We start from the raw sequence: 21,265 nt of genomic DNA on the forward strand, positions 1-21,265 counted from the left end.
CGCAGGAGCTTCGCCGAGCGGCCCCCGGGAGAGGGACCGGGTTGGGGGGGGGGGCGAACACCGGGACTGGCGGGGAGGAGGAACTTGAACTTCCCCGAAGTTGGGCGCAGAGAGGCCGGGGGGGGGGGCCGAGCCGCAGCCCCCGCCGCTCCCCACCACCATCCCCCCCCCCGCCCCCCGTGGAACGCGACCCACCCGCGGGCGGTGCTCCCGGGGCTGCCGCAGCCCCCGGGGACGGCTCCCCCCGGAGCCTCCGGTGAACTTTGACGCTGGGGGGGGGGGGGGGGGAAGGAATGGCAGCCGGAGGAGGAACCGCCGGGGACCCGCACCGACCCCCGCTCCCCCTCCCCGCGGCCGCCCAGCCCGTTCACCGGAGCAAACCGGGGGGGCTGCAGCGGGACCCGACCCGCAACGGACGGCGGCGGCCGCCTGTCACCGGGCGGCTGCGGGCTCACCGGGGAGGAGACGGGGGGGGGCGGGGGGAGACTCCAACTCGGGCGTCGCTGCAGCCCGGCCCCCGCCGCCCCGGGACCGGCCCCCGCCCTCACCTGGGATTGCTCCGGTTCCAGTAGACGGCGTACCGATCCGAGATAACTTTCCCGGTCTCGTCGGTCCAAACGCAGACACCGACGAGCGCGGCGAGCAGCGCGGCCGCCTCCCAGCGCACCATCGTCCCGGCCGGCGGCGGGCGCGGCTCCGGCCGCTTCAGGGGGCGGCGGGGCGGCGGCGGCGGCGGCGGCGGCGGGCGGCGGAGCCCTGGGGCCGGCCGGGGGCGGCGGGCGGGCGGCGGGCGGCGGCGGGCGGGCGGCCAGCCCTCACCATCGCCCGCGGCCCCGGGCGCCGTCAGCGGGGAAAGTTGGGGGCGGCCGCGGTGCGGCGGCGCCGGGGCAGCCGCATCCCGCGCCCCTTGGGCGGCGGGGACCGGCCGGTTCCCGCGGCTCAGCCCCGGGAACCGGGAACCTCCCCCCCCACCCCCCTTCCCCCGCCGCCGAACTTCGGCCATGTTCCTCCGAGCCCCGCCGCCGCCGCCGCCGCCGCCGCCCGGTACTCGAGCCCCGGTGCTGTCTCCCGCACCTGCGGGCTCAGCCCCAGGCCCCCCGCGCGGGGCTCCTCCGCTCCGGGGACACCGGAGAGACAAAGGCCGGGCCGGGGAGGCCGCTGCTCCCTCAGTGCCGCCGCGCCATGCTGCGCCCGCCGCCCGCGCCCCCCGCCCGCCCCGCGCCGCTCCGCCCGCCGCCCCGCCCCGCCCCGCGCCGCCCCGCCCCGCCCAGCGCGGGGCCCGCGCGCCGCCGCCGCCGCCGCCGCCGCCGCCTCTGACACGTTGTTGCCACCGGCGGCCGCCGCGCGCGCCCGGCCCGGTCCCAGGGCGGGGCCCCGCGCGAGCGCGCGAGCGCGCGCGCGCGCCGCCTCGGTCCGTGCCGCCAGCGGCCCCACCTCTGCGGGGGGGGGGGGAGGGAAGGGGGTACGGGGGAGGGGGGGGGTAGATAACGGGCACCGGGGGGGGGGGTGGGGTCACACAGGCGGAGTCTCGGGGGGGGACTTTGGAAAAGGGGGGGGGGGGTCACACCGGCAGGGTGGGAGGGGGCTTTTGCAAAGGGAGGGGGTCACAGCGTGGAGTTGGGGGGGCTTTGGAAAGGGGGGTCACACCGTGGAGTCTGGGGGGGGCTTTGGAAAGGGGGGGGGGGGTCACACCGACAGGGCGGAGGGGGCTTTTGCCAAGGGGGGGTCACACCGGTGGAGTTGGGGGGTCTTTGGGAAGGGGGGGGAGGTTTGCACCGCGGGGTGCGGCGCGGCGGGGGGAGGTCTGGGGGTGCTTTACCTTGAGGAAGGGAAGGGCTCGCGGGGGCTGGGGTTGGTTTGGGGGGTGCGTTAGGGGCTGACACCGAAGGGGCAGATCCTGCAACCCGCCGCTGCCGGGGCACGTGCCAAGGACAGGGCCGGAGCGGACGGACGGACGGACGAACGGACACCCCATCCCGGGCCAGGCGGGGGGGGGAGCAGAGCCCCTCCTCTGCAGCACGCACAGACGTTTTTTCACCTCTGATCTGGGGATAAAATTAAACAATAATTTGCATTAACGTATCGCTTTCCTTTGTCGAGCGCTCGGAAAACGCTGACGCGAGTAACGCGGCACAGGCGGCACCTCGGGCAGAACCTTCCCGTGCCGCCGGCCGCGCCGGCTCGCGGCCTCGCCGGCCAGGGCCACCGCGTGCCGCGGCCCTCGCCCCGCGCGACGGGCGCCGCGGTCTGCCGGGCCGCGTCCGGCACCGGGGAGGGCAGAGCTCGCCCGCACAAAATAAGACCCGTGGGAAAAGCCGGTGGGATTTTCGGTCGGCGGGTGCGCCGCCCGGCCGCGGCGCCGGAGGCCACGTCGCGGGGAGCCGCGTCCCCGCGCCAGGACGACTTTCTCGGGCTGCCCGGGCAGGCTGGCGCTCGCCGGGGCAGGGCCCGCTCCGCTCCCAGACCCCCTCCCCAAAATTCAAAAAACTCGATAGATGAATCGCTGCCGCTGCGGAAGGGTGAGCAGACGCGGGCGGACTCTGAACCCTCCTGCCCGGGAACCCTTGGCGAGCCCCCCCGGGCATCCCCCGAGGCGCCCGGAGCCGGAGGCAGCTCCTCGGAGCTCCTGAGGTGCCTGCGGGTGCAAATACGCATCCAGTTGGATTCACAACGGCGACAAGGTGCCCATTAAAACCAACGGGAGTGAGCAGCCGAGGCGCGTCCGCGAATCCCGCTCGCTGCCTGTCTTTATGCTTCGGCATCTAAACATCCTTGTAAATCTGTCTCCATCTAATGTGCTTTTAGTTTTCAGTTTGTTAGCTTTAAAAGGGAGAAAGAGGTCCATTGTAAAACACCTCCAGTGCTGCATGTAGATAGGTGGGATATAAATAAAATATGGATCATCGTCATTATTTATTTAGCAAATCTATTTTGAAAAACTCAATGAACTGTGGGGCTCTGCATCCCTCCCCCCCGCCAAAAAGTAAAACAAATAAAGGCAGAATTATTTTTGAATAACGCTGCCGGCGCGTCCTCCCACGCAGCCAACTCCTCATCCTCCGCCATCAAGGTTATACATCTCTTTATCTGACTCCCATCAAGATATTTCTCTATCAAGCCACCGACAACCAATCTTTCTCCCTGTCAGTGGGAAGCTATCATAAAGCTGTCCACTTGTCTATCAAGTTTATTTGTTTTCATTCATCAAGCCAAGCCACTAAAAGCCTTTCCGGACACGCCGAGAGGGCCAGCGGTGGTCCCTCCCTGGCGCGAGGCTGCGGCCGGCACGGGGGGACGGCGAAGGGAGCCCCGGCAGAGCCCGTCCAAAGAGCGTGGCTCCGGGGGGGACCCTTGGGGGGGCACCTTTGGGGGGGACCCGCAAAAACCGGTGCTGACGCCACCCGCAACGGGGACGTTTCGGGAGTTGAAGCCCCTGAAGCTGGACCGCCAGGAGACTGCCGCAGCCGATGGAAAAACCTTCTCAGGGATGCTGGAAGAAGCTTTTCTGGGGCGGATCCAGCTGGAAGAGACGGACCTTGACCCAGCCCGTCCGTGACGGGGTTCACGCACGTTGTGACTGTATCTGGTTTGCTTGCGGCGAGGGTTGTGCTGGAGGACAACCGCTCCGGTGGCTTCAGCCGCCCTCAAAAACCGAAGGCAAACATCCCGAGGGAGTAACCCCGGATAAGCTCCCTAATAACCCTGCTCGGGATGCTCCTCGACCGCCGAGCTCTCTGGCCACCGGCGGAGGTCTGACACCGGAGACAGGCGGAGGGACGGTTCTCCTCGAGGTACCAGAGGGGTGCCGACCGCCCAGCATGAGCGGGACCACCAGCGGAGGGAAAGCACACGTCTCCACTGCCAAACCAGCGCGGGAGCTGCTGGGGAGCTGGTTCCCGCTCCCTAACACTAAACCAACGCGCGGCAGGGATGGCGGCTGCCGGCGGGAGACTCACAAATGCCAATTATGATCAAAAACCCACAGGAGGCTGCGAGAGCCCTGAACGCTCCCAGCCGGCCACCCCACTCCTCGACAGGCATTTGAAAAATGAGAACATCAGTAGGAAAACCCGTGGCCAGGGCCAGGAGAATCCGCAAGGTCTCGGCGACGGGAGTCCCGGCCCAGCTCAAGCCGTGGCATCGAGGAACCGAGCTGGATTTCCATCACCTCTAGGGTCGAGAACTCCAAGGTCTGGACTGGGGACAGGCAATTACTTTTCCTCCCCAGGAATGCAAGGCGAGTTCAGGGCTGGGCTCTCCCGGCACTCCCAGGCTCCAGATTTTGGCTATCCGGCCTCATTTAGGCTGCCAAACTGTTCAAGCGGTGGCGGCAGCGACGCCGGCAACACCGGCTGCCCCCAGCTCCGGCCAGCCGGCGCAGACACAGCCTGCGGGACAACCCGCTGCCCCCCCCCAGCTCCTCGGCTGAGCCCCTGCAAACTGCCGAGCCCTCGCTTGGTTTGGGCTCCCGGCTGGACCGCGGGAAGGCAGCCGGCAGGGAGCTGCCACCCCTCCGTGCCAGGCTCCGTGTCCTTTCTGCCAGGCACTCGGGATTTTGAAAGAAAAGGTCACCAGAATATTTTACCACAATTTAAAAATTCAAAATTCTTTTTCCCAAGCCTTGTCCTTGGAAATAGCTAACCAAATTTGGCTGAAATTACAGGAAAAAACACCTCAACTGAGAAATTCAGCCCAAACCGTAAAGTCGGGAGCAGCTAAAGCACCAGGTATTCAACAGCAGGCTCCACTCCAGCCCTGCCTAAAACACCTCAGGCAAGGCTTGCCGGGAGAGGCAGTGCCTTTTATTAGCCCAACTGATAGAGCTGGAGAAAGCAGATAAGCTTCCAAGCACGTGAGACATTTCCCAGGTCCCTGCTCCAGGGAACAGACCTCGGCGTTCCTGCCGGCAGGGCCAGCGGGGCAGGGGGCACAGGGGGACCAGGGACACCCCCGGCAGAGCGAGGGGCCGTCCTGCCCCCCGGCACAGCGTGCGCCGTGGCCCCCGGCACCCCGCTGCCAGATGGGGGGGGCAACAGGGCTCAGAGCTGCCCAAAGGCTGCCCAGGGTCTCCAAGGGGCTTTGGACCAGGATCGGGCCCTCGAGGAGGGAAATACCTTGAAGTAATAATTACTAAATTAATCAAGCTCCACCATATCCCTCAAGACTAATCAATTCCATAGTTATTTTGTGGATTGAGAAACGGAAACAATAAAAAGACCATCGCGCCGCCTTCGGCGGTGGCGGCGGCTATCGACTTCGGCCGGCCGCAGTTTGGGGTGCCGGTTCCCACCCAGGTACTCGCCGGCTGGCAAACCTGTGGCCGTTACGGCAAAGCGTGGCTACGCGGAGAGGCCGCGGCGGGCGCCGGGCAGCACCAGCGAGTCCCGCTGCTTCCCCCAGTGCTCCGCACGGGTTTTCCCTGCCTGTGCAGGCGACGTGCGGGAAGCTGCCGGTTCACACGCAGGCAGTAAGCCCAGCTCAGCCCAGCTCAGCCCAGTGCAACAGCTCGTGCTCCGCCGGAGCTGTGGGAGGTCACGGATCAAATTCACTGGAAAATGGGGAGAGCACGAGGAAACAGGCCGGTTAATCCTTGCCATCCAGCTTCTCGACGGGTGTTTGCTTCCCAGCCCAGTCCTGGTTTAGTTTCTACACGTCTCAGCCAGGCGCAGAGCCCAGCACTAGCTTTGCATGTAACGACTTTTTCTTCCCCACTTCTTGGTAATTGGAAGTAAAACATTTTCTATGGTTTTTCTTGCCTTCTTTCTAACAGCACGGGTTGTTTTTCTTACCAAACAAAAACAACTATTTGCCTTAATTATTGCAAATCCTCATATTTCCAGCCCCTAGCTACTCTAGGGGGGCGAGGCCGGTTGCAGGGAGGTATAATTTACACCCGGGTTCTTCAGCTTTAATTGTACGAGCCTAGAAATTATGGAAAATATTTGCAACCAAAAGAAAAAACTTCCCACTTAAAAGGTGAAGCGTCGCAGCAGAAACGCCTGCGAAGAGCCGGCGCAGAGGCAAGCCTGCTGCCTCCTTACAAAGGCTGGTTATAATTTAGCTGCAACAGGAAAAAAAGGGGCCCAGGCGGGTCCCTCCGAGCTTTCCGAGCCTGCACACAAACCCTCGCGCAGACGCAGGGTTCGAACGTGGGGGGATCCCAGCCGGCAACGGGGTCCGTCCGCGCGGTACGGCGATGGCAGGGTCGTGCCGATGCCCCAGCCACGGCGTCCCCGGCAGAGAGCCAGCCTGGCAGCCCTTGGCATCCTCTGGCACCGACCCCCCAAATGCCCGAGAGGCCGGGGAGGGGGCGAGCAGGGGGGAGTTCGCTGTTTAGCGCATTTGCCATTTAAGTAAAGACACATGTGAGAAATTAAGGGCTAATTTACAGCTGGTCCTGGGCAGCCACGGGCAGGGGAGTGGGAGGACACGGGAGGGGGGAAGAGACAAATCCATTAACTGACCCAAATGTCAGAAACCCCAAAGTAATGAACAGCCACGAGTGCATTACCGCTGGCTCATTAGCGGCCGCTGTCAGCTTGGGCCTCTCTGCTTCCCCAAGCCGCGCCGGCGCTGATGGCAAAGCTCCTGACCGCCGGCAGCCCTGCCTGCGCCGGGGCACGCGCGGGGAACGGCTGCTCCCCCCGGCCGGGAGGGACGGGCTGGCACCGGGCCGGCGAGCGGGCAGCCGCACGGCGAGGGCGATGAACCGCTGCGGCGAGCTGCCGGCGGTGGCTCCTCCATCTCCCGGGGTGGCTGGAGCCAAGCGCCACGATGCCCGGCTGGGAGACAGGCCTGGCTCTGCCCCAGCCCCCGGATCGGAGGGAGGTTGCAGAAGGATGCTGGAACTTGCTGCTCGCTTCATCTCTGTCCATCGGGCTGCCTGCAGTGGGGCAGCCTCACACGAGCCCCCCCCCCAGCCCAGAAACCGTCCCGACAGGCGGCGAGAGCCGCACCGGAGCTGTTCACGTGCAGCCGACGCTGGCCATCGTGCCCAGCGGTACTTTGGGTCGAGCTGCCCCAGGAAGAGCGTGGGATGATCGCTCCGGGCACACGGCCGCTCTCCGGGGCAGGCACGGGGTCAGCAGCAGAGACAGATGGGTCTGCACGGAGGGGCCCATCCCTCAGGGTCCCCGACGGGGAGGGATGACCCCGAGTTCACGAGGCTGCTCGTGCAGCATGGTGGGCTATCCATCAACGCGGCCGGACTGAGGCACAGCTCAAGCCACCCAGGTTTCATCAGCTGGGAGAAGCCCTTCGAGCCCCCCTGGGCTCCCTGAGCCCCCATTTTATTTAGGAAATCCCTTCCAAATAAGCAGACGCTGGCAGTGCAAAACGCTGCAATTATAACCCAAACCTGGCTGCGCCCCTGAGCCCAGAGCTCCTGCGTGGATCCCCCTGGGACCCCAGGCGTTCTCTCCCCTCCAGCAGGAAGGGTGGGACAACCCCAAAACTGCAGCTCAGGGTGGAAACCCAGCGGAGGGAAACATCCCAACCTCTCCGGCACCCTCCCCGCACAGACATGCTTTTCCCAGGGCCGTCCAGGGCACTGCCTCCCCCGGAGCAGGCGCACACCTTTCCCCCAGCAGCACCGGGCACGTTTTGCTGCCTCATCCCATGCTTGTTAAAACACCCAGCCCCGAAATGGAGCTGCAGATAAAGCCTTCCCCCAGCTGCTGAGCTATTCCACACCGGAGCCATGCCGGCACGGGCAAGCGCGGCTCCCCTCGTCTCAGGGAGCGCGGTGGCAATTTGCGGTCGCGGCCCCCTGCGAGATGCCAGCACTCGGCTGTCGGAGACGTGGGCACTGCGAGCATCTGCGCACCTCTCGCAGCAGCCGTCCTCAAAGCAATTTGCAAACATTAATTAAACCACAGCCCCTTCGCGAAGCGGGGTGGGAAATGATGCAGAATGTCACCTGGATACTAATGCAGCTGACACCTTTAAAACCCGCCCAGTACAAACCACCCCGCTGCAGCACGGGAAACTGAGGCACACGGGGATGTCTCTCTCAAGGTCAGACAGAGGTGACCCTCGCAGGAGGAGGGAGCGGAGCCCGGGACCCCTGATTCGCAGCCCAGCATCACTCGGACCAGGCACACGCTCCCTTTGCAGGGCAAGAGCAGCGTCCTCCTGGCTCTGCCCGGGGTGGGAGCTGGACCCTGGAGCTCTGCTCCGAGCACTGTCCCTCCCTCCCGCCGTCACCTCTGCCATCCTGCCGGCAGCACCAGGGTGGGGGTAGTACGTATTTTGCTTATTTTCACAGCAAGGCTCGCCTGCTCTCCCCAGGGCTCTGGAAGTCCCCGGAGCTCCGGCAGGTGGGAGCGCTGGCCGGGGCAGGCAGGTCTATGCTGCCTGCGGTGATTTTCCCTGGGTGCCAAAGCCCGGGCCCTCCTTGCCAGGGCAGGTCGGTTTGCTCACAAATTCAGCCCACGGGCAGGGCTGGGGCAGCTGGTGCCGGGACAAACCTCAGCCCACATCAGGCAGATGGGGGGAATCGGGGGTGCAGGTGAGGACCAGGGGGTGGCTGGGCTGAGCCCTCGCTCCTCCCAGAGCCCAGGGGTTTGTTTAAGTTTCCAGAGGAGCCGAGCTGAGCTTACCGAAACACCCAAAGTGGCTAAATGCAGGAAAGGCGAGAGCTCTTTGGGAAAAACCTCCAGCTCGCCACGTCTGCCCTGGCAATGAAGCTTTCCTCCTGCCTCTACCTGGAAACACTCGCCGCAGCCCCAGTGCCTCCGTTTTGGGGAACGAACCCAGCCGGGGCCGAGCCAGCACCGGCGCAGACCTCAGCGCCGGCACAGACCTCAGCGCCAGCACAGACCCCGGTGCCGAGCAGCCGCCACAGCCTGCCAAGGGCTTGGCAGGGGACAGACAGACAACCTGGCCATCCCCTCCGGCAGGCGAACAGCACGCGGACAGACGGACGACCCCACAGCACGCTGTGAAGCGAGGAACAGCTTGTACAGATCATATCTGCAGGCGTAATGACTGCGCCCTGTTAGCAAGCAATACGGTCCGTCCTCGGGAATAGCTGCACCTCCCAGCTGCCGATCTGCTGTCGCCAAATCAGGGAGGGCCCCTGCACGGGCACGTACGGCAGTAACACCGCCAGCTCCGGCACCGACCGCTGCTGCCACGCGGCTCTGTCAGCACCGCGACGCCATGGGACACGAGCTCCAGCCTGGTCCACCCAGCCCGGGCCAGCGCCGAAGCCGTTGGTGTCACGCTGGCAGAGGTTTGTAGCAGTCCAAGTAGTATTTTCCCATAATAACAATCATCATTTTCTAACCCCTGAGCAGGGTTAGACCTGCGCAGGACGTTCATGGCAAGAGGGTGGCCGGAGCCAGCACCGCCCAGGAGCAGTGGGGTGGCCGTGGGCCCCCCCAAAACCCCTCGCCAGACGCTCCCCCCGCTGCCCAAGGCGATGGAGATGCATCCCATGGCCCACGGCCGAGTCGCATGTCCACGGAGACGTGCAACGGCTGCCCAGCCGCCAGGTGAAACCCCAAGGTCCATAATTCCAAAGTCTTGTGGTTTTCACCCAAAGTGGAGGCCGGGTATGCAGCAGCAGCAGCAGCAGCAGCAGCAGCAGCAGCAGCAGCAGCAGCAGCAGCAGCACCTCATCGCTTAGCCAATACCCCCCCCTAGTGCCGGTGCCCCTCCGCGGGCTGCCCGGGCCGGGGGCCGCATCCTGCCCGTGCCCTGTGCCACGGGTCCCCACGGGCGGGGATGCAGCGGCCATCACCGTGGACTCAGCTCGCCTGTAACAAGCGCTCTGCGCAGCCCCAGCCTTTCCCAGTGCAGCTGGTTTGTTCGGGGGAAACGTTATCCGCCGGGAAAACAAGCGAAGACCCCCAGCCCCCAGCCCCGCACCCCCCCAGCCCCCAGCCCCATAGCTCTGCCCCGCAGCCGGCTGGGAACGAGCAGCAGCAGCTCGGCTACACAGCCGGGGGCTTTGCGGGGGGCCTGCCCCCCTTGGCCCATTTTGGATCGCCGGGGACCCTCCATCCCTGCCCAGGACAGCACACGGCGTTCCCAGAAGCGTCCCATTAACGGACGGTTACAAGGACACGGCGCGGTGCCGCAGCCACGCAGCCGGGACGCGTGGTCCCTCTTCCAGCATCGCCACCGACCCCGCACCAGGTCCCGAACCCTCCCGGCACGGCGGCACCGAGAGCGTCGTGCAGCCCCCGCTGCCATCCCGGCGAGCAGAGCCGCCCCACGGGCGCCCGACTGCGCTTCAGGAGCTTCTGAATATGGAAAGCGCAGGGAAAAAGCGTTTTCTGTTTGGCCTGAACCCACCCAAGTGGAATGGGAAGGGGAGGAGGGGAGGGCAGCCCAAAGAGTTAATCCACTTTGAATTGCAGCGTGGCTCCAGCCAACACGCAAACACATCAGGGCTGACAGCTTGACAGAGACGGATTGGCAGCTCCCGAGGTGAAACATCCCGGCCCGAGCCACGGAGCCGTATTAAAGCCCGACTTGAAGGGGGCAGGTTTCATTATGTCGTTTTCCACAGGGGAAAAATAAAATAAATAAATAAAAGCGAGACGGGAGGGAGAGCAGGGAGCTGGAACGGGCCCCACTGGGGGGCATGGCTCCCAGGGGACCCCCTGGGTGACTCCTCAAGCATTCCCTCCCCAAACCTGCACCTGAGGTTTGCAGAGCTCCCCTGTGCTGGCACGCTCGCCCCGCGCAGCCCAGACCCAGGGGTGACCACAGCATCGTCCCCGCGCTCCCACCCACGGGCTGAGCTGCACCCGAGGGTGGTGCGAGGCCAAGGCCTCCCCCAGCTCCTGGCAGGACTCTTGCGGGGTCTTCACGCCCTTGATGGGACCCCCACGGAGCTGCTGAAATGCAGATAAATAACAAACCAGGGCGCGAGAGCAACCAGCGCCACAGAGCGATGCCCCGTGCGGGACTGCGCCCTCGCTTGCACGGGTGACGCGGGTGAACGCAGCCCCGAGCAGGGTGTTAAAACCCTTCGTTTGGCAGAAAAGGCATTTTCCAGGAAGGAAAGAGCCAGGGAATGTGAGGCCGGCTCTGCCCTCCCAGGGCCGCCTGCCTGTCAGCAGGCAGGAATCACTGATCTACAACGGATGTCTCCAAGGGATGATAGGGCAGCGACCCTAATATTTTCTGCAGCGAGCACTCCTGTAAGCTACCTTTGTGCTGGAATGATAGGAATTCATTACAGACCACCCCCCGCCGCGCGCTGGCTCCCAGGGGAGGAATCGGCCAGCTCTCCAAGCCTAAATGGGATTAGGTTATCTCCCGGCACTGAAACCCAGACATGCGCAAACTGCACCGTAAGCTGCTGCAGGTGTGGCAATCCCCAGGCAGGGCTATAACTGCTTAAACCACTTAAAACTCCACGTAAGGTGTTTGCAAAAACACACGTTGACTTGAGGTAGGAGCATCCTTACTCCCCAGACAAGGCTGCGCTTTCCCCATCCCTCTGCCCCTGCTCGCGGTCCGCAGCGGGGCACGGCCGTCCCGCTCCGGAGGCATCGCCGCCTCCTGAAGACCACCGCGACCGTGACCACGTCCACGCAGATCCCAGCCCACCGCAGCCCTGCGGAGCCCAGACGGGACCCCCCGAGCCCTCCTGGCACCCACCCTCGGCGCAAGCAAACCAGCTGCCTGGGTTTGGTTTAAGCACTGCTGCGTTTGCAACCATTTTCCCCTCTCCCTGCGGCTCCTGGATTCCCTCTCAATCATGTCAAACAAATCCAGAGAAAAACATGTTTGACTGCATCAAAGTTCAAACCTCCACCTGTCTGTGTCCCCGAGCAGAGGCCCTTTAATGCTGCAAAGATGTAAACTCCCCCAGGTCTTCATTATGTCTTACAGGCCCGATATTATATCAGATTATGGAATCATTAAACAAAAAATTGTACTCCTCGCTGTCCAGAGGGGCCTCTAGTTACCTTGTCTAAATATAACAGCATCATTTTTAACCAAGGAGCTGGTACAGTCCCTTGGGCCTTCATTATATTTCATGGGCCTGGGCTGGAATATCATCTCTCTCCCGCGTTGGAGAACTCATTCTGCACTTGTGCCGAGGCCGAGGCGAGCGGCCCCGGACCCTCCGGTCCACGGGGCACCGCCTCACACCACGCCGGAGAAAAGGCTCCGGCGCTGGCACCCGCTCCGAGAGGAGTCAGGCGGTGCCTGATGGGCTGCCGAGATGGAACAAAAGAGGAAGAAAAAGCAGATGAAGAGAGAAAAGCAATCGGGGGGGAGAGTTGAAATCAGAGCTAGGTATGCGCCCAATTATTTTAATTGCGTGTAGGTGCCGTTTAGGGCTCACTGATGCATCGCACATCATTGTTTACTGCTCCGAGCAGAACCAATTATGTTTGAACATCGAGGGGCTGAGAGACAGCAAATAAACAAGCAGGCGTGCGGTGGGATCCACTGTACGTAGGTTTGCACCCGTCCGTCAGCGACCAGCCAGGCATGGACCGGGGAAAGGGGGGGGGGGGGCAGAAGGCAGCTCTCCCCTCGTGCCCCCCCGCAGCTCCTGGGACAGGGTCTGGGGCAGGGGAGCCCCGCGGCACGACACAGCATGGCACGGCACGGCACGGCACGGCACGGCACGGCACGGCATGGCACGCCTGCTGGCAGGAACCCAGAGGGGAAAGAAAATAGATCTGTTTAGGAAAAGAGGGGAAATAAATAAAGACATAAAGGTACAGTTTCTTGTGGGGTTTTGACACGAGTTGTCAGAGTTGGTGGTGCGTGTGCTCCTGTCTTTACAGTAAATAACTGTCAGCAATTAGAAAGTGTAGGTGTTATGGAGGGGAGTCAGGCAGCTCCGGCACATCAATCACAGGGTGGGGGAGAGCGGGGGCCACGACCAGCGGCCCCGGGGCCGTGTCCCGCAGGGGCAGAGCTGCCCTTGGACTGCGGCTTCCCCAGGGCTCAGCCTGCCGTCAAGGTTCAAAGACCCCAGGGCTGCTCGAATCCTGGCCCCCCGCTGCCGACAGCGGGACCGTGGCTACCGCAGCAGTGCCCAGGGCCACCACGGGGCCGAGGCTGCGGAGGTACATGGTAGAAAGCTGCATGCGGAGGCTCTATTGCAAATGCCCTTTTTTCAGAAAAGGTCACTGTCCCCCACTGCTCATCGCAGCACCGTGCCAGGACGATGCCGGTGCATGGCTGCCAGAGCCGGGTCGTTCTGCTGGACGTGGGTAGCAAGCCCCTCAAGCAAGCACCTTGCTGCTTCGGTGTGGGCGACCACCTCCCGCACGGTCAGCATTCGCATCCCGAGCACATCAGGCATCTCCAGCAGAGACCCGGGGCTGCACCCACAGGTCCCGGAGCCCAGCCAGCTGCCTGCACGCTGCCCACCGCATCAGTCTCAAAAAGTACCTGTTTGGTGCTGGGCTGAACACCCGCGAGCTCAGGTGCTGAAGCGATCAGACCCACGGTGAGCTCCAGCCCTTGTGCTCTGGTCCAGGAGGTGCAGCGCGAGCGGAGCCCCGAGCTCTGCCCAACGTCCCCGCAGGCTGGGAAGGCTCTCAACAGGAATCAGATAAAGACTCGTTTGGCTACGAGCCCTTACCTGCCTGAGGTAAGTTCAGGAAAACCAGCCACAAGGTAAGTATATAGCGATACATGGCTGAATTCCCTACAGAGAGTTTAGACCTGAAAGAGCACCGACAGAAGGGTTTGGGGGGGAGCATACCAATTAATGTGCCCATTTTACAGGTGGGAAGCTGAGGGCTGCAGCCCGTCCCTGCCAGCAGCCAGGGTCCTACAACGCATCGGTGGCAGAGCGACGAATTGCGCCCTGAGCCTCAGCCCCCCGCCCCGTCCTCCCCACCTGCCCTCCCCGTCGCAGACATCTCCATCGCCTTCCTCCTCTTCCTCCCACCCTGCCCAGCAATAACTGGCTCCGGCTCCAAGCCTGCGCCTTCCCCGCCGAAGCTCTCCTTTTCCCTCCTCCTGGTTTTGAACTCCCCTCTGCTAAGAAAATTGTAATAGCAGTTTAGCCTCTCAATCTGCAAGTTCTTTGACACCAATAACCTCTGTCTTTGTGTTTCCTGGCTCAGACAAAAACTCTACTTTTCAGGTTAGCAGCAGCCTGCCGCGGAGCGCGCCGGCCTTGGGGGCCGTGTAGCCTGGCCTTGATAAGCCCGACTTCAGAGGCTCATTAGAGCGCAGCCCCAGGAGCTGGGCCCCGGGGGAGTGGGGCGCGGGGGAGCCCCAGCTCCCGTTCCTATGGCGACCGAGGATGCCGATGTTGCAGCCCGAGGCGGTACTTTTGGTACTTACAGATCAAACAGGCAGGGCAAGCGGTGCCGGGGAGGAATACACGGAGTGCAGGAAATTTAATGACTTGAATTAACAACAGGAGAGCCGGCGACTCCCCTCAGCGCTGGTCGGGAGGAGACACAAACTTCGCCGTGTTGGGTTGAAACTTTGAATCTGTCTTTCTCCACCTGCCCTTGTCCTCTCCCTCGCTTTACCAACTGTTTGGGAAACGCACACAGGCCGAGGACAGCGAGCCAGGACCCGCAGCGTGGGCTGTAAGGCGCTTACCCGATGGATGTTGGCCCCATCTTGCACACCGGAGACCGAGAGAGAGGTCAGGAAAAGGCTGACAAAACCCAAAGGTCCAGCCCCCCCAGCATCCCCTCCCAGGGTCCAAAGCAGAGCCACGGCCCGTGCCTTGCTCCAGTGGCCCAGGGACCATCTTCTGCCCCTGCAACCTGCCCACCGGTCGCAGGACAGAGCCCGGGAAGGGCTGGGAGACAGTGAGCAAAGCACGGCTCTTCCCTGGAGGAGCAGCAGAAGCCAGGGGAGACCCTCAGCATCCAGCTGCCTTCACAACAGCGAGGACTGGGTATGTGCAGAGAGAGAAAGGGAACAGATGACATCTCTCTGGTTTTGTCTCTCCTCGCAGTCTCTTCTCTTCTCTTTTTCCATCACCCTCCTTTCCCTCGCATGCTCTTTCCGCTCTAGAGCATTCTGTGCTTTACTGGGGCATTAAGAGGCAGCATCTCAAACTGTTTAGTGAAGCATTAAAGGGGCATGAAAATACTCACATTGCATCTGAGCGCTGAAAGCCCTGAAGCATCCTCAGGAAAAAAAGCAACCTACCAATTCTGTAAAGTAAGACATATTTCTGTGCACAGCAAACCCGCTTGCAGCGCTAGACAACATCCATATCTCAGCTATCGCCAGCATTTCCAGCCCAGCCATCAGGCGTTTCATGGCTTCCGAAGTCGATCCCTCCCTCTTCCCGGCCGGGTCATTCGGGAGCGTTCGGGCCATTAGTGGCAGCAGTCGCCATCTGCCACGATCCAGCCCCCGCGCCAGGAAACGCTCTGCCTCGAAGAGTCCATGCCAAAGACCAGAGATTCACATGGTTTTATATATGTTCAAATCATCACAGTTTGAGCCCACAAAAAGAAACCAATTCCTCGCTCCCCCTGCCTACCAAAACCAACGGTATCCTGCAAACTCCCCCAGGCCCTAAAAGGGGATTTTCCCTCCATGCCCAGTTTCACTGATGCCGCAGGGTCCGATGAAGGGTTCAGAAGAGCCCGACTCGTGCAGGGCAGAGCACGGGTGCCCCCTTTGTCCTGTCCCACATGCACGTGCCAGGCTCCGGATGCAGCACCAGACCTGTTGGCAGCCACCGAGGAGCTGGAAACCAGCCCAAAAACCAGCTGGTGCCCGACTGCTCCGTGGCCGGGGAGAGGGGCTGCCCGGGGGGCTGCTCCATGCAAGTCCCTCAGCATCGGCTGAGATTTTTTTCCCTCCTCCTTTAATCTTCTAACCGCTGTGAAACCGGACTCGTTGACTTGGCTGTTCTCCTCCTTGTCCCAACAACTCAGCCCGGGATCGACGCCTGCCCCCAGCCACGGAGCTCTGCTCCCGGCGTAAAGGGTGAGGAAGCAGAGAGGGTGGATCGGCTTCACATAGCAAACCGGCGGCACAGCAAGAACAAGAGGATCTGGGGCTTTACCTGGTAGACCCCTGCCCAAGCTCCGAAATCGGCCCAGGACCCCCCACTCCCCAGTACTGAGCATCGCCCGTTTCTGCTGCAGAGGCTGCAGACCTGGCGAAGGCAGTTGGACGAGATGATGGTCGCAGGTCCCTTCCAACTGGCCAATTCTACAGCCCTATACAGTCTCCCAAACGGGGCATCCCTACAGCCGCGGGGCTTTGAAACAAGAAAACGGACAAGCTGGAGAACTACCCCCAGGGAAGCATCGTCCCCCCCATGAACGCAGCAGGGAGCGCGCGTGACCTGGCCCAGGCACACCGACCCAGACGGGAGAACGCACCGGCACAATCCAGGCGTGCCGGTTGGCGTTCCCGGCTTGGCGAAGTGTCGGTGGGGTGCGGCAGGCAAACGGGGGGGGGGGGGGGGGGCTGGGGGCAGGGCTGTCCCTGGAGACCCCAGGGACCCCTCGGCACAGGTCAGAGGTGCGACGGCGAAGCCCCCCGCCAGCGCCGTCCGCTCCAAACACAGTTCTAGGAAAACCTGCCTGCGCGATCGCTTGATAAGCTCTCCCATTTAAGAGAGACGAGGCAGGACTGGTGCTGCTCCGAGATCCATTTCCCCCTCCCTTCTTTTTGTGGATTTGCATCTCGCTTTTGGGCAGCTCCCGTTTCCAGCACAGAAAGGGCTCTGTTCAGGTCTCCCCCCTCCTTTCCCAGCAATTGTTATGTTAAAATCCCCAGGACATGTTTCTGCAAAGAATTAAAAGAGGGTGAGGAAGAGATTGTTTTCGTCAGTGTCTCACTAAGTCTCTGACCTTGAGCGTGAATAGAAAACAAGAAAAAAGGGACTTTATGCTAATATCACTCACTAAGCACAAGGGGGAAAAATAATAACGGCAAATGAAGATTATGAATGCAAATCAACTTAATAAAGAGACAGGGTCTGTGCAGGAGTCTTGTTTTGCTCTTGTATAGACGACTTGCATTGTCTGGTTGCGCTGCACCCCAGGTCTAATCATTACAAATTATATCAGGATAGGAAAAGAAAAGAACAGGAAAGGTTTAATTCTTTAATTATGACATTGTTCATTTCCCCTGCTCACGGCTGTTCTCTTCAAGAGGCCTCTCACACCAGCCCTTCGCAAGTAGCTCAAAACTCACCTCCCTCAAGTTAACTTCCAGCCATTTACCATCAGAAATCAGCCCATCGCCACGCAGGTCCTGCTGTGCCAGAGCCAGATCCCGGGCTCGGGACCCCGGCACCACGTTAGGGGGGTGCAGCTGGTCCCGCAGGTACAAGGGGACATCACGTCTGTGCTTCTCAGTGCCCCGTCTCCTCCACAGCCAAGGCACCAGCAGGAGAAAGCCATCACCCAGGCCAGGTCCAGGAGCCACGGGACCACCCTGCTCTCCAGCCAGCCCCTTCGGCAAGGCTCTGCCTCACGCACATTTATTTTTTTCCTTCCCTTTCCCATTCTCTCATTAGCCTTTTCAGCTGAGGCTGCCACACTACAGCATGGGGACTGGCTCTCAGCATCTGTGCACAGAGCATCCAGCATAACAAAGCCCTGATCCTGGCAGGGATCTCAGGCACTATCATAACACCATCATAATAGCTTTAAAGCAGCGACAGCCCTGACAAAGAACACAGTCACGCCAGCCTTGTCCGCATTCAGATCAAGAGCAGCAGCGGGAACCCGCTGGCTTCTTTTGAGTGGGTATTTGTTTACACGCAGGGAAGTTGCGATGGAAATGGCTGGGGCTGGTCCTCGGCGTGGCATTTCCAAGGCTGCGCGAGTTTTAACTGCCTCTTTCGACTCTCTAAATGCACCTTCACCACGGGTAAAACGCTGGTAGACAAAGCTCTGCTTTATAAGAAGTAAAAGCCTGAGCTCAGACCCACATGTGTTAAGAAAGGTCACTACCTTGCTGGAAGATGCTGAAAATCCAGGTCCACATGAAAAGGTGATCCCGTAGCTGCTATTGTGTCTTCCCAGGTGCTGTTAAATCACCCCCCACAGGGCAATGTTTGGGGCACAGAGGGTGCTGCCTCACTGGAAGTTAGAATGGTTTTTCTTTCTTCCACAAAAGAAAAATCAAGGTCAGTTCTATTTAAATGAGCCTTACGTTGACCTGGGAGATGAAATCAGGCCCCAATTCAATTTAAAACTGATGCCCTGCTCACTATAAATCCCACTGGGCTAGCTGAAACCCAGGCAGAATTAATTTCTGAACTGCCAGGGCCTCCAGCACCCAGCTCCCCCCCCAGCCCTGCTCCTCTCCGGGGACCCGGTGCGTCTCCAACTTAGAATAAACCAGGACGGTTCCCCCTGTGCCACGCTGTCGTTTCAGGCTGCCTGCAGACTCAGGGCTGGCACCGCCCTCAGGATTTGCTTTTAAACTTGGCCTAAATGGGTTAAAGAATTTGTGGAGTGTTTAAATGAGAGCAAACCCTCCAAAACCCCACGACCTAGGGAGCAGGGACCTCACCCAGGGACGAAAACCATTCCTCCAGCTCTGGGTCACGCTTCTCCATCGATGCCATAGCAGCACAAGACATGGCTGGTGTTATCTTCATCCCACAAACACCCCCCTTTCCCTCCCCTTCCAAACAACAACCACAAGAGAGTTTAGGCTGGGAACGCAGCTCTTTAATCTCCAGCAAGCCTTTGACAACCTGTCTCGTCCTGGCTTTTAGCTGCGTGAGAGCTGTTCGCTAATGGAGCATTAACCTTGGAGAGCTTCTGCAATTACTCCAACACTAATTCTGACAGTTTTTGGTGTATCTGTTTGTTCTTTTGACAGGCAAAAGGAATTTCTTTTTAAAAGCTGTTTGATACATTTGAGACCTTCTGTCCACATTTTCTTTTTTTCTGCTCGAGATGGGAAGGTGGGGGAGAACCAGCGGAGGTAGAGACGCTACCTTCCCGCAGACACCTCGGTATAGGCACAAGTCAAGATATTTTCCCCCCTTCCAAGCCCCTCCCACCCCTGCTTTAAGTCACAGAAGCATTTGGTCTCTCCTGACCTCATTAGGGTAATTAGTAAACCTTTTGAAGCTGGGAGAATGGCTCTGAGCTGTGGGAAAGTGAGGAGAGCAAAGAGCCTCTAAAAGGAGCACGGGTGGCTGGAGAAAGGGGGAGTTCAGCGGCGAAGAGGTGACCTGTGGAAATGGAGGGGAAGGGGAGGTGGATGAGGAGCATGCTGGCAGCTTTGCTCCCCTGGAAATCTCCTTAAATCGCCTCTTTTAAGAGGATGGAAATCCAAGTCCTGGTTATCCCGCAAGATGCTGCGGGCAGCCAAAGAGCAGGGAAGAAAAATGGTGGCGGGGCAGGCGCGGGCTAAGACCCGAGGATCTCGCTAAGTTTCTCTGATCTACCACCGCTTCCCTGGATGCCCTTTGGCAAATCAGTTCTCGCTGTGCCTTAATCCTTCCTTCGTGTAAAAAAAGGTTCCCTAGATGTTATTTCCTATGTGGAAAACATGCGCTCTGGAGGGAAAGGGCTATCTTTGACTGCGTGCCTGCACAGCTCCCAGTGAAACCAGGCTTCTCTCGGGGACTTCACATGTTCCTGGAAACACATCCACCCTGGAAGTGGTGCATAACGAACACCTCAATCTGAAGTCTGATAAGGCAACAGGGACGTTCCTGCTGGCTTCAGCTGGAGGAAGAAAGTTATTTTGGTTTGAGCGCTGCTTTCTAAAATGGCCTGAGCTACCAGTTCACACCTGCACACGCATGCCTGAGAGGAATGGGAACCTTCATTAAGGACACATAGTCCTCTCTTCCTCTAATAAACACAGAAAACGTTTTTCAGTGCACTCATCCAAGCCAGTCAAGAAGCTAAAACGATGACTGTGGAGAAGCTAAAGTTATAACATGGATAAAAACCTTCACTTCTAAAAGAAAAAAGCAGTATCTCAAACCTTTGCTATATTTCACAAAGGCCACAAACCCAATACCTCTCTGCATTCGTCAGAAAGAGGGAGTTTGATGTGGATGTGAGAGAAAAGCAGATTAAAATAACATTTGGGAAAAAAAAAGAAGAAAAAAAAAAAAAGAGATCAGAATATACCCTGGTACCAGAGAATTCAAACCAACGCATCCCCAGGTCCCGCTGTGCCTTCAGCTGCACACAATGACTGCCACACTGCCACAGTTCTGCTCATCTTTTTTGAGATTCCCCATTATATGATGAGGCTCCCCAGCCCCATGCCACAGAGAACCCTCCATCCCTCCAGGAAAACATCCCGTCGGGAGTTGCTCCCCGGGGATGCCCTCGGCTGCAGGAGTCGGCGGGAGGTGGGCCAGCCCACCCAGGCTGCTCTGCCACCGAGGATTTCGGCAAGATGCCTCTGGCCTGCTTTGAACTGAGGCAGAAGGTTTGGATTCGATGCACACAAAAGCTGAATGAACAAATTATGACCACTCAGCCTTCAGGGGGTGGGTCGATGCTCCAGAGCGGGGTGACGACTCCGGCAGTGCCCGATGGCAGCCGTGGACACGGGACCTGCAGGGACACCTTTGCAAAACTCCCCAAGAAGACATTGGGGCAGGAATGCCCGGGCACCGCCTCCAGGCAGCCGCTGGTTTAAAGGACCGTGCTGGTCACGAGCAGGATTGACCCGGGCTGTGCAAACACCGGGCAGGGAGAGCTGAAAACCGTATTTGTTGGAAGAGCTGACCTCAGCTGGGGTGTCCCTGGAGAAGGCACTGCTGTAAGGTAGTGCCAGGATAAATCACTCCACTGCCCTGCCTGGGGTTTTGGAGGTAAAGCAGCACCATGCCCCCCCATCCCCCACCAAAAAGCTCAAAACCCGCAACTGCTTGTTTGTGGCATTAATGCCCATCAGGTTTTTCACTGTCAGAAACAGTATTTACATCACTCCTGCCAGACAGAGGGGGTAGCGTGCACTCAGCTCAGGTTGAACAATGAAATGATTAGGATTATTTTAAGTACGTGAGGTTTTTTTTCCTTAAAAGAGCGAGAGTAATTAACCACCAGAACATATTAGCAGCATATCAGGGATGCAGTAAATGCTCCATCACTCCGTTGTTTCAGACGAAGGCTGGCATCCTTTCCAAGAGAAACCTTTTAGTTTCACCACACACAAAAAAGGATGAACCAGCCGGTGCTCTGCGGGGGGCTGAGCACGATGAACATAATGGTCTCTTCTAGCTGCAAAACCTGCAAATCTCGACACTTCCATTTCCCGGCTCCTATTAACCAGCAGACGGGAGTGTTACTCTGATTGCAAAGAGAGCAAGAGGATCCCCGAGTGCCGACAACAACAGTTGCTG

At 60.1% G+C, this 21,265-nt stretch overlaps 1 protein-coding gene across 1 annotated transcript in view; it reads right to left on the reverse strand.

Annotated features, from left to right (window-relative positions):
- Positions 1-670, reverse strand: part of EFNA2 (ephrin A2) — a 49,877-nt gene extending 49,207 nt beyond the window's left edge. Inside the window, exon 1 of the mRNA XM_049807952.1 lies at positions 549-670. Coding sequence (XP_049663909.1) covers positions 549-670 — 122 coding nt within the window. The remainder of the gene's footprint in view (positions 1-548) is intronic.
- Positions 671-21,265: the final 20,595 nt, after the last annotated feature.

The sequence above is a fragment of the Accipiter gentilis genome, chromosome 8 (assembly GCF_929443795.1).
Source record: "Accipiter gentilis chromosome 8, bAccGen1.1, whole genome shotgun sequence".
Taxonomy (NCBI): domain Eukaryota; kingdom Metazoa; phylum Chordata; class Aves; order Accipitriformes; family Accipitridae; genus Astur; species Astur gentilis.